This window comes from Lepidochelys olivacea (assembly GCF_965140295.1).
Source record: "Lepidochelys olivacea isolate rLepOli2 genome assembly, chromosome: 13".
Lineage (NCBI taxonomy): Eukaryota > Metazoa > Chordata > Testudines > Cheloniidae > Lepidochelys > Lepidochelys olivacea.
The window spans coordinates 20,089,614-20,101,861 of NC_140423.1; the positions used below are offsets into that span (position 1 = coordinate 20,089,614).

The 12,248-nt window shown below is 48.5% G+C and overlaps 1 protein-coding gene across 1 annotated transcript in view; it reads right to left on the reverse strand.

Annotated features, from left to right (window-relative positions):
* Window positions 1-426: 426 nt before the first annotated feature.
* RIMS4 (regulating synaptic membrane exocytosis 4) overlaps window positions 427-12,248 on the reverse strand; it is an 81,763-nt gene continuing 69,941 nt past the window's right edge. The window contains exons 3-6 of the mRNA XM_084645621.1: window positions 8,176-8,288; window positions 7,419-7,520; window positions 7,001-7,140; window positions 427-1,003 (exon numbers count right to left, since the gene is read on the reverse strand). Of these exons, the coding sequence (XP_084501747.1) occupies window positions 785-1,003; window positions 7,001-7,140; window positions 7,419-7,520; window positions 8,176-8,288 (574 nt within the window). The 3' untranslated portion in view covers window positions 427-784. The remainder of the gene's footprint in view (window positions 1,004-7,000; window positions 7,141-7,418; window positions 7,521-8,175; window positions 8,289-12,248) is intronic.

Genomic DNA, 12,248 nt, shown 5'->3' on the forward strand with positions numbered 1-12,248 from the left:
GTCTGATGTTTGACTCACATTTCCAGTGACCAAAATTGCAGCTAATTTGTTAGTTCGCCTCCTCCATTAGAACTGTCCAGTCTAACGAAAGCGTACTCCACTTGTATTCCCATCGAACGTGCTTCAGCAGCAGTGTTCGCCAAGTACTGTATTAAAGACACTTGCTGGTAATTTGGCACAGTTTAAAACCATGGCAACAATCGTTTTATAGCTAACGTGATTCTTGGATGTGGAATTTTTTCTAAACGCACAGTTCTTTTTCTTTTCTTTTTTTTATGATTTTTAAGGAGATAGATCTTATAAAAAACAAAAATCCAGTTAAACAGTCAATTCCTGCTCTTTTCAGATCAGATGTTTGCTTTTCAATCTTTCAGGCATCACCAAAAAAAACCCAAAAACCAAAACAAAACCATAAAACCCCACAAAACCTGTATTTTATGAATTTCTAAAACAAAATTAAGAAAAATATCTTCCCCTGCTCAAAAAAACATTGCTGCAATTTTTTAGGGTTAATACTGATCTGAAACAGGGGTGCATGAATGACAGCCAGAGAAGTGAAACAAGAGGTGTATGTATAATTTCACAACTAGGACTCATGCCCCATGGCACCTGCTACTTGGATGGAGAGGGCATACGGCCCTCCCCCTTATCTTCTGTCTAAGGTCACTCTTCCAGCTCCTCAAGAACTGATTGAACATGCAATGCACTTGAGGTCAGAGTTCCAGCAAACAAAACCTTGACAGCATGTTTAAAAAACAGAAGCAGTTCCCCCCTTCCTTGCTCATTAAGACCTGTCACAGCAGGGTCCCACTGTGCTCTCCAAGGAAAGCTGTGAAGACTGGCGCAGAAGTGGACCTGTAGTGGGATCTACCATCGAGGAGGTAGGGAAAAGCTTGTACCAGCCAATTGCTAAAGTTGTCAAATCCAGTTCTTCCAAGAGAACCCTGGCAACTCCCATGAAGTGTTTGCGCTCCATGCGTCCATAGTTCCCCCAGACTATCACCTTGGAAATGAGAGGTGGGACCACAGTTAGTTCTCAAGTAAAGAGCACCAGGAGATTCATACTTTAGTTTTTGAAAAAGATAAAGATATTCACACTGAGCCAGATCCAAAGCCCACTCAAGTAAATCCAAAGACTCCCCTGGACTTTTATGGGCTACGGATCAGACATCCACTTTTTACATCATGGAAAATACAGTCCTAAATCTGCACACCTTGCCACACCCCATTCAAAATAAAATAAGAGATTTTAGAAAAAGTGTTGGGCTTGTGCTACAAAATCACCGACTGCGTCTATTAGGCCCCAAGTTTATGGTTTTATATGGTTTTGCAAAGCTTAATATTGTAAGATTTGTTTTCTCCCCAGAAAAAAAAAATGTGAGCGCTCTCAAGTGTGTGTGTGTATTTTGTCTCGGGTTTAAATATTCTGCAGAATTTGTAACAAACCCTGCAACATTGGACAGGGACATCAAGTCTCTGTGCCTTATTTCCCCATCTGTAAAATGGGGATACCAGTACTTCCTGTCACCTACCCTTGTTTGGTTAGGCCCTGATCCTGCCAGCTGATTGGCACAATCCCATTAACAAGAATCTCAGCAAAAAAGAATTTTTAAAAAATATTGAATTCATTCTTAGAGCTGAATCTTTCAGCCAGAGCTCAATTAACTCCCCGCCTTAGTAACAGTGAGAAGAGACAGGAGGTCTGCAAATCAAGTGTGGATCTAGAGGAACAATCTGGCCCCATATAGTCTATTTTTCTTTTAGTTTTGCATTAGCCTGAAGCTTGACACACGAACGAGACCAGATGCTCATTTCTCCTTCAAACTGTTTGAGTCATTTAAGCCTTTTTTAGGAGTGGAAGAATCGGGGGGAAAGTCTAGTGATTTTAGATGCGTTTGGATCTGCTAAAATAAGGGCCAGATTCTGATACACTCACATTGAGCAGTACCAGGACAACTCCGACAGGATTCAGTGGAATGACTCCTGGAGTAAGATACTATACAATGCAACGAAGGGTGACAGATAAAGGAATAAGTGACAATTATAAAAATACAAATATTCTAGGCACTTAAGCTCCCTCAGAAGTCTCTCCTGTGCAAACATCCTGTACGTGGATCAGATGTTCATGCAAGTTTCATCACATTGTAATTCAGGGGGCAGTATACTTGTTTATATCAATATATAAGTATTTTAAGTGATCTTTTGTGCAAGCATTAGAGCGGAAATTGAATAGACTGAATGTCACAGAAGAGGCCTGCTGAGAGAGATGGCAGAAATGGGTCCACTGAATTGGAAACCATGGTTAGACATTAGCTGTCAGAGGACTAAGTAGCAGCATCAAGAGCAAGCTCCATATTTGCTTTTGCATCCAGGCCTTGTGAAACATAACATATGGTGATGACCCATGGTTACTCACCCGGAGAACAGGCCAAAAGCTATGGATTAGCAAACTAGCTCTGCAATACAAGATGCATGCTTGGAGTTACATGGAGAGAAAGGAGAACAGACAGGGGGAAGAAAGTCTCCAAGACTACAAGGGAGACCTAATGAAAAAAGGGCTGACAAGGACACAGGTGGCGGTGAAAGCAGAATCACACTTACGATGCAATGGATGGTACAACAGGTGCAGCAAGGGCCATCGCAGTGAAAAACAAACAAACAAACTGGAAGCTTGTACACAATCAAAATGGTCCCATTTGGTTCAAGACAGAGGTGATCTGTGACCTCAGAGTGAGGCCTCGGTTCTGCAGAGGAGAGGATGAGCGTGATGATGATGATAACTGAAGATGAATGGTGCCATCTGGCTAATCCCTAGCAGCTTCCAGCTTCCTCCCATAGTCTCTGTATTAGCAGAATAGTGCAGCTTTCTCAGGGCAGAGCTGCTGCCTCACCTGTAAGGTATCAGTAATGGGGAGGGGAGAAGATACATGCCAAATTAAGTCAAATGATTATTCAGAGAGCTAGAATTCAGGGGAGCTAGGCACTGAAGTCAGTGGTTTGGCTGGGGTATAAATTAGCATAGAATTCAGCCCCTGTTTTTATTCTCTTTGAATAAGCTACAATGAGACATTAAGCTGCCTTTTTTTTAAGTTACATAATTCAAGTGGAGTGGGCTTGGGAATAGCAGAACCACCGAGTTCTGTCCAAGGATCCCACCCTGCTAGCTCAGCGTATGTCATTCCCTGAGTACTGCTCTCCTGCTAAGAGCCAGCTACCTGGGCTATTCCCCAGCTAAGTGAAACATCTCAGAGGGCATCGTTCTGTTGCCTGTGTTTAGTTACTTTTTGTTTGCAAATAGTTTTCACTGCCCCAGTCAGCACTTATGGTTGTAGCTGGGCACAAGGTGTCTAAATGACATGTGCCATGGGCTGTCCTGCACAGTCATCGATCATCAAGAATTACTGACTGGAGAGGTGACTGCCGACTAAGGCCAACATCCATCTTGTCAGACACATGGGTGGAGTTTAAATCAGCATACAGAATGTTGGATACTTCCTCAATGTTTTCCACAGAAGCAGCTGGTTCTCTATGGCCATGAATCTCTTATGTGCATCTGGTGGGTGTGGGTTGGTCGTTTTTTTAAAAACACTAAAATTTCAAGAGGAGGTTGAGGGCATGCAGACTATGATAATCATGATCCTGCACTGTGTTGGGTTATGCTGGACTCATCACTTCTCATGGCGACAGTGACATGGACACCCTCCCACCTTACACTGGCCAGGAGAAGGTACCCTTTCTTCTCAGATGAGGAGTTAGCCACTGTGATCCAGGGTAAGTTGTTGAAGCTCACTCTACTTGGGTGCAAACATGAAAGCCACAGAGCAGCTGTACCTTGTACAGCATGTGACAATGCATCTCCGAAGAACAAAAGCTGATAGAAGCATATCCCACAGATTTCTCTTATACTCCACTGGCTTCCTTTCCTTTCTGGATTGAGTTAAAATTCCTTATGATTTACAAAACTCTTCCTGGGCTTGGATCTAGCTACCTGAATGGCTGTCTGACCAGCATCCCTGAGCCATCAGGATGCTGCATGCCAGAGGAGCAATTTGGATGGGGAAGCTCAGGGTGCAATTCCGGAGCCCTTGGAGGCCGAGTGTTCTCTGCAGCAGGGTCCCAGCTGTGGACATCCTTATTAGAGGAAAACAGGCTGAGCAAAACCCAATCATATTCCTAGCAAACTGCAAGCCCCACGTTTTTGCTAACACATTTTCCCAGTAACACACATTGTACCCATGGGAGTTCGATGGCTGGGATGATGGGACATAAGAAGAACAAAAAAATGAGAAAACAAGGGAGAAAGAGAAAAGGAGCAGAGAGAGAATAGGAAGCAGGGAAACCTAGCACTGTGGGGAGGCAGAGAGAGACCACCTCCCTTGGATACGGGCAGTGGTGAGCTGGAGCTGGTTCGCACCGGTTTGCTAGAACCAGTTGTTAAATTTAGAAGCCCTTTTCGAACCGGTTGTTCCGCGACGGACAACCAGTTCTAAAAGGGCTTCTAAATCCCCTGGAGCACCCAAGGGGAAAATTTGGTGGGTGCAGAGCACCCACCAGCAGCTCCCCGCCCCACCCCCGGCCCCAGCTCACCTCCACTCCGCCTCCTCCCCTGAACGCGCCGCCCCGCTCTGCTTCTCTGCCCCCCAGGCTTCCCGTGAATCAGCTGTTTGCGCGGGAAGCTCGGGTAGGCTGAGAAGCAGGCTGCGGCTTCTCGCTCAGGCCCAGTGAGGTGGAGGTGAGCTCGGGCAGGGGGGCGCGAGGAGGGCCACCCGCACCACAGCAGGTAACCCGGGGCGGGGGGGCGGCGCAGGGGAATCGCTCCTCGCCCCAGCTCACCTCCGCCACCCTCGGCCTGAATGTGAAGCTGCCGCCTGCTTCTCTGCCCACCCCCACCAGGCTTCCCATGAATCAGCTGTTCGCGCAGGAAGCTGGAGCAGGCTGAGAAGCAAGGCTCAGGCCCAGGGAGGCGGAGGTGAGCTGGGGCAGGGGGGAAGGTGGGGTGCGAGGAGGGCTGCCCGCACCGCAGCAGATAGCTGGGGGGGGGTGCGCAGGGGATCCGCTCCCCACCGCAGCTCACCTCCGCCACCCTCGGCCTGAGGGTGAAGCTGCCGTCTGCTTCTCAGCCCTCCCAGGCTTCCCACCGAACAGCTGATTCGCGGGAAGCCGGGGGGGGGCATGGAGAAGCGGGGGGGGTGCGTTCAGGGGCAGAGGTGGAGGGGAGGGGAGGGGAGGTGAGCTGGGGCCGGGTGCAGGGTGGGGAGCTGCCGGTGGGTGCTCTGCACCCACCAAATTTTCCCCATGGGTGTTCCAGACCCAGAGCACCCAGGAAGTTGGCGCCTAAGGCTCCACTTTTGAGGTGATCAGTGGGGGAGCAGCCGCTCCCCCTGCTCCCCCCTAGCTATGCTTCCCCGCCCCTAGGAGCCAGAGGGACCTGCCGGATGATTCCTGGGAGCTGTCCCAGGTAAGCACCTCTGGGACTCCCCACCTCGCCCCCCGGCAGGTGCCTCTGGCTTTTAGGAGTGAGGTGGGCACCCACTACGGTGGCCCACGAGACCCTCCTGTCCCGGTTCTGGGGGCAGTCAGGGGACAGGGGTGGATGGCAGGGGTCCTAGGGGGTGGGGTGGGCTACGACCCCCTCGTGGGGCGAGGAGGGAACTCGTTGTTAAGATTTTGGCAGCTCATCACTGGATACGGGTAGTGCTAAATAAATTTGCTTGGCACTTAGATACCAGGGTGATAAATACAATGGACAGGCAGATGAAATGAGAGGTCCAGAAGAAACCTGACCTAGGATGAGCCAGTTAAAAAGCAGATAGCTGCATATGCAATCTAATTGGCTGCAACATGAGTTCAGAGGAAGCTGCTACTGACTGATAGGGAGCTAATCAGGATGAATTAATCTGCATGCGGGATGTGATTGGTAGCCAATTTTTAGGGCCCTACCAAATTCACAGCTGTGAAAAATGTGTCACAGACTGTGAAATCTGGCCTTTTGTGTACTTTTACCCTAGACTATGCAGATTTCACGGGGGAGACCAGCATTTCTCAAACTGGGGTCCTGCCCCAAAAGAGGGTGGTGGGCGAGGTGTCGCAAAGTTATTGTAGAGGGGTTGCAGTATTGCCACCCTTACTTGTATGCCGCCTTCAGAGCTGGGAGACTGGAGAGCGGTGGCTGCTGGCCAGGTGCCCAGCTCCGAAGGCAGCACCCCGCCAGCAGCCGCCGCACAGAAGTAAGGGTGGCAATAATACCATTCCATGCCACCCCTACTTCTCTGCTGCTGCCTTCAGAGTTGGAACAGGACCCCTACAGTTACAACACCAAGACATTTCAGATTTAAATATCTGAAATAATGAAATTTATGATTTTTAAAATCCTATAACCGTGAAATTGACCAAAGTGGACTGTGAATTTGGTAGGGCCCTACCGATGTTCCATACTTCAGTAGAGATAAGCAGGAGAAACTTTAAGACTAATTACTCCAACGTTGCCAGCCAATCAACAGCCAGGATTTTTTGTGTGTAATAGATTTGGATGTGAATTAACAGTACCAAACCTTTTCTACCCCCTAAAACTAAGGAGAAAGGTTGGAAGTGTCCATAATGGGGCAGTATATGTATCACAGCCAAAGAACAAAGGCAGATGCAGAGGAGACATTTGAGCAGGAGCTGGATCTAGAAGATCACTCTTAGTCTAGATAAGCAACGAAAACAAGCTGCATTCCATGATTCTTTAGCTACTTTGTACCTGGGCATTTTATCAGTAGAACCACATGCCAGTGTAACCCAACAGGGTTTCAAATAAGAACCCATCTGAATAGGAGGACAACATTTTTCCTCTATGTTTGTCAAATCCAGATTGAGTGCGTTTGGTACAATAAGTTATTGATTCATAAATATTTCCCATTACTGTTAATTACTCTGATTCCTTAAACTCCGTATACTTTGGTGGAGGCTGAGTGCAGAGAGGAGAAGACATCTCACTTCTTCTCAGAGGTGCTCTTACCTGTAATACTTTGCCTTGTGGGCTCTCCGCAAACAGTAACACCTGGTTGTACAGGGGGTCTAATGATTTTCGAGCCACTTTTGTCTTCTTTTTTGCAATGCACACTCCATTTTCTAGTAGATATGCCTTGATGTAAGCAGCTGAAAGAAAAATGTATGGTCAAAAAAGGTAGAATCATAATGGTTCATGTTAGAAATGGCAGGATAAAACTTCTCAAATATGATTACAAAAGAGGTGTTTTCAGCAAAGGATTTTCTATCCAACTGTATTTTCAAGCAAGCACAAACAGTATGTGCTCCCAGCTGGGCAAGGCATTCTCTGTTCCAGGCAGAGTCAATATTCTACCTGTCCTCAAGTGCTCCAGGAGGAAGGGGTGCAGTGGGCTCTGAGTCACTTCAAACAGACTGAAACACGCTACCTGGAAGGGTTTTGGAGCCAGGTTTGGGGGTCAGTCCTCGTGCCTGAATGATATCCACTTCTAGCTGTCCATTTCGCTCCTGTAAACCAATTTCCACATCTCCTACATAACAAACCGGAAATGATTGAAGAGAATCAGATAGCAAGAAGGCTTTTACATAACAAGTCTGATTGTTAAACTGTTTCAAAAAATCCTCATGTCATGCACTGGCAACAACTGCAAGAAAAATGCTGGCCTAAAGTGCCTGTTTCCCTCCTCCATTACTCGATCACAGCGTTAGAGGGTGTAACTCTGGGGCGATTCAAGCCCACATTTCCAAAAATGATCTCTTATGGTCTCCTAACCCCAGATGTGGAGACTCAGGCTAGTGCCATCTAGTCTCTAATCTCCCCAGAATTAGAGGCCTCTTTGGAAAATGCAGTTGTGATGCACCACAAGAAAATCCTTCGAGCGTTTGTGTGCTTCAGCGCATCAGAGAAATGTGAAGACGCCCAAGATGCATTTAGAGGATGCCCATTTTGGCTTGACCTTGCCTTTTGTATTTGAAGTGTGTCGGAGGGACAGGTAATGCTGCCGCTTACATAGCATTAACTAGAATGGGATGATACAAATCAAGAAAATCTAACAGCCAAGCACATTTTATCAAACTGAGAACAGGGGCATGGGAAGAGAGGTGCTGGGCAGGTTAGTGGGTGGCTTGTGAGAGTGATACATACAGTGTGCATTTTAAACTGATCTCTGCCTTTCTGTTCCTTACCCATGGAGGTGGTGGCCAAGGTCTGACGACCAACAAATTGTGCAGGACCCATGCTCCCCAGGAAGTCACTAAACTGCCCGGCAGATGCCAGATGGATTCCACTGAAATTCAAGCTGCAAAATAAATTGATTTAGGCAAATCATTATTTCAGTACTTGAAAGCAACCTGCTGATTTAACAGTCTGATTTAATGTATGCTTGAAATGAATAGCTATATTCCACAGACCTCTTCCTTTCAGAACTCATTGATTTCCATGCAGTCTAGTTACATGTGATGCATTTAAAGTCCCCTTCCCCCATCCAGTAGTGCTGGAGTAGTTAGCTGTGATTACAATATTTCTTTAGCTATAAATTAATCACCTAGGATTAAAAAAAAATCAACTCTCCTGTCCCTGGTTCAGGTGCTTCCCATCACCCCTTCCCTGCAGGATTAAAGGTGAGCAATATCTGGGGTGGCCTGTAATTTATTGCCTGGTAGTGGTTCCTCCTTCCTCCTTTTCAAAAAACAAAACAAGGACAATAGTACTTTGGGGCATGGGGGGTTTCAAAGTGATTGAGTTCAGGTGAGAGATGCCAAACTGAGATGCCTCCCCTCCCCCCGGAATATGCATCTTTCCTGACCCCCAGGAACCCCATCTAAGGGTGGGAGTAGTACATTTTGCATTCTGTATCAAATGCTTTTGCAGCCTGGCAGCATCCAGCACGTTCCCAGAGTAGTTTTCATTCAGCAAAGGGTATGAAATGATCATGAAGACTAATCCTGCATCCCAGGATGAATATGCGGGATTTACAGAGTGTACCTTCAAAGGGGGAGCGGGGTGAGAAAGGAACATACAGCACTGCAGCCAAAAAAAATAAAAAATAAAAAATGGAGCTGTTAGGGATGCAAGCGTGTGATATGCCATTTGCAAGGCACCTATGGCCTTGTCTGCTTTGGGGTTTTAGCCATTGGTGTAGCTACATGGGTGCAAACCTACAGTGTAGATGTGGGGCACACCAGTGTAAGCTGCGCGGGTGCAAATCACAGTTTGCGCTGGTGCGCTGCATTTACACTAGGGGCTTGTGCCAGTGCAGCTACACAACTGCCTAAACAGCCCTTGTAGACAAGGCTTGAATTGTGTCCCACAGGTTCCTAGTCTGTTTATACATATGATTGGCCTGCTTTTGACCCATCTTCCCCACAGAAGCTGCTACACATGGATGCTAAGTGTCATTATGAGTCCTCTGTAGTCACATCCCCACAGGGGGGAGACACACCTGCTTAGTGACACACTTCACAGCTTCTTAAAATTAGGTCCTTAAAACAAATCTGTAATAAGGGTCAAATGTTCACTAACACTCAGTCTCAAATCAGTACAAATCAACTTTGCAAAATGGTAGTTAACTTACACTAACACGGGCTGGCGAGGGGCTCTGCTTGGCTGCGGGATGGTGGGGAAGAGACGTTAGACTCACGTATATACTATTTAGTCAGCCGCAATTACTCTTATTAGCTATCCACAAGCCCAGCCTCAGCTCACTGTGCATATTTATTTCCCCTTATGAGTAGCAAACCTGCCCGAAGAAATCAGAGAGAGCGGCGTGATAGCCCAGCCCGAGCCGCACACAAGCAACTGAGGGCACATTGCCCACTCACACAAGGGCCAGATTTTCGAAAAAGCTCAGCATGCTGGTGCTGTGGAAAATCTGGCTAGAAGCGTCACAGTGGGAGCTGCTAGGTGCTAAGCACCTGAAAATCCAGCCCTGAGCACTTTCAAAATTCAGCCCAGCGCAAAATGCCCACAGATCTGCATTAAGCTTGGGGGAAACCCTCTGCACAGGCGTCAATTTCCCCCTCAGTCTCCTTGAATTAAGAGTTTTCACCATGTGTCTCCTGGTTGTGCAATAGTTCCAGGTGGCATTTCCAGACAAGCCTCACATGACATGATCTAGCACTAATTGCAGACAATGCTGATGCTTTTGCTTTATTTGGGATTCAGCTGTTGAAGTCTGCTTCACTGATTCCTCAGCTGAGAGAGGCACCTCCCCGGTGAAGCATGCTATCCTCTGGGGGAAGGTGTAACTACTGGCTGCAGTCTGCTTCCAATCAATGCTATACTCCCACTTCTCTTCCTGGCTTTCTTCTCCCCGCTCTGCTGGAGGATGGGGTCTGTCTGCTCTGCAGAGGCACTCTCCCAAGTTAGCGCTGCTGGGAGCAGAGGAACAGAACAGATGTACTGAATGTGAGCTGGAGCCCTGGAAAAGGGACCTTTGGGTCCAGTCCTGCACAGACACAGTGCTTACTACTGGGAGTAGTGAGTGGCTGGCGGGGGTGGGAGGGCCAAAACGGAGTAAGTAGCATTGTGACCCGGTGCGTGGGAGTCGCAGCACCACTCAGGTCATGATGGGGGGGCCATGGGTCCAAAGCTATGGGGCACTGTGACCCCATGCACCAGGTCACAATGCCACTCAGTCACATTTGGCCCTGTCATCCTGTCATGACGCAGGGCTGGAGGGCCAAACCTGAGAGGACAGTAGGGTGGCCCGTGCTGCTTCTCCTTACCACTACCAGGGAACCAGCTCCTGCACCAGCTCTCCCCGCCAGGGACCTGCCTGGCCCAACCCCACTTCCAGCAGCCCATATCCCCTCTGCTCTGCCCCCAGAGCTTACTTAGTGACAGCTTCAAGCCTTGCTACAAATGCAGGGAGCTGCAGTGAGTGCCTGCATGGGGGAGCCGGGCAGGAAAGGGGCAGCAGGGTGCCCGTGGGAGGCGGACATGAGATGGGTTTGCCTAGGGCTGAGTGATGGGGCTCCGTGGGTGATTCCATTTTGTTTGCTTGCACTGAGCGGGAGTTTTGTTGGAGAAACTTAGAGCCGGAATCCCTTGAGGCACCATGCGTTGGGCACCCCATGTGAAAAAATTGCTGAGGGTGCCCCTGTGAGCAGCCCTGTGGCTGTAATACCTACAGTGCAGAGATCTCCCCTCTCTGGATGAGACACATGGGTTGGGGGCGGGGGGAAGATCAGCATCCCTGCCTCTCTTGCTTTAGCTATTGTTCCCACCACTGGATGTTCTTCCAGGTTCGCCCAGCCACTGTGTCCTGCATGCTGCCTTCTCTCCTGCAGCTGGAATCCACCCAGGGTCCCCAGTCGCTGCCTATTCCTGCTGTGGTCTCCCCTGGCCACTGTCCCCACCCACTCCATGCAATCTGGGACTGCTTCAGCTTCACGCAGCCCTAGCCTATGCGGATGGTGCTGCACCTGGGTCTCAGCCGCCCCCTCTTGCCTTGTCAAAAGGCAACTGCCACTGGAGGTGGGGAATGGCGAACAGAGTAACTACGTGGGTGTCCACGAGGCCCCAGCGTGCGTGAGCTGCCGGTGGCACATCCCACGGAAGCCAGCGTAGCTACCCACAGTACTGAGGCACCATGCTTGGTGTTCGCAGAGTCAGGCTAGTTGGTGGGAAATTCACAAGAGCCCTTCTGTCCCCATAATAATCCTGGGCCAAAACAATAGTTCCTGCCTAGAAAAGTACTATGCACCCTCAAGCAAAGCCACAGCTTCTGCCTGGGGAGAGGAGAGGAAAATAAAGCTGTCTAGAAAGTTAGCAAGCCTGAGAAGAAACATCTGCAGAAAGGATTGAGCTAGATCAGCTAAAATAAGGACCTTCAAAGTCAGTTTGATGTATTGTATGTGCTCTAGTGCTTATATAGCAGCTTGGGAAGCTGCACTGGCATCTGCAAGGAAACCACTGGGCTCTTCTGGCAGAAAGTTAAGTGGATCAAGTGAGAACAAATTCTTTCCTTTGCCATAGTTCAGATCAAATGACAGCTCTTGGGAAGACGTGCAACAGATACCAAACTTAGCAAGGGATGCACTGTCCCGCTGCTCTCAGGGGAGAATCATCACTTGGAGCGGTCAAACTCAGGCTTGTGAAGTACGCATGGACACAGTTTAGCAGAAGACCTGCCCCTGGCAGGGGGTTGGCCTGGGCGATCTATTCTGGGTTCCAAACTCAGGTACCGCGGCAGACTTTGAGATGCATCCGTTTCCTGGTTCAGTACAAGTTTCTCTTTGGAACTTGCAGTGTGGCT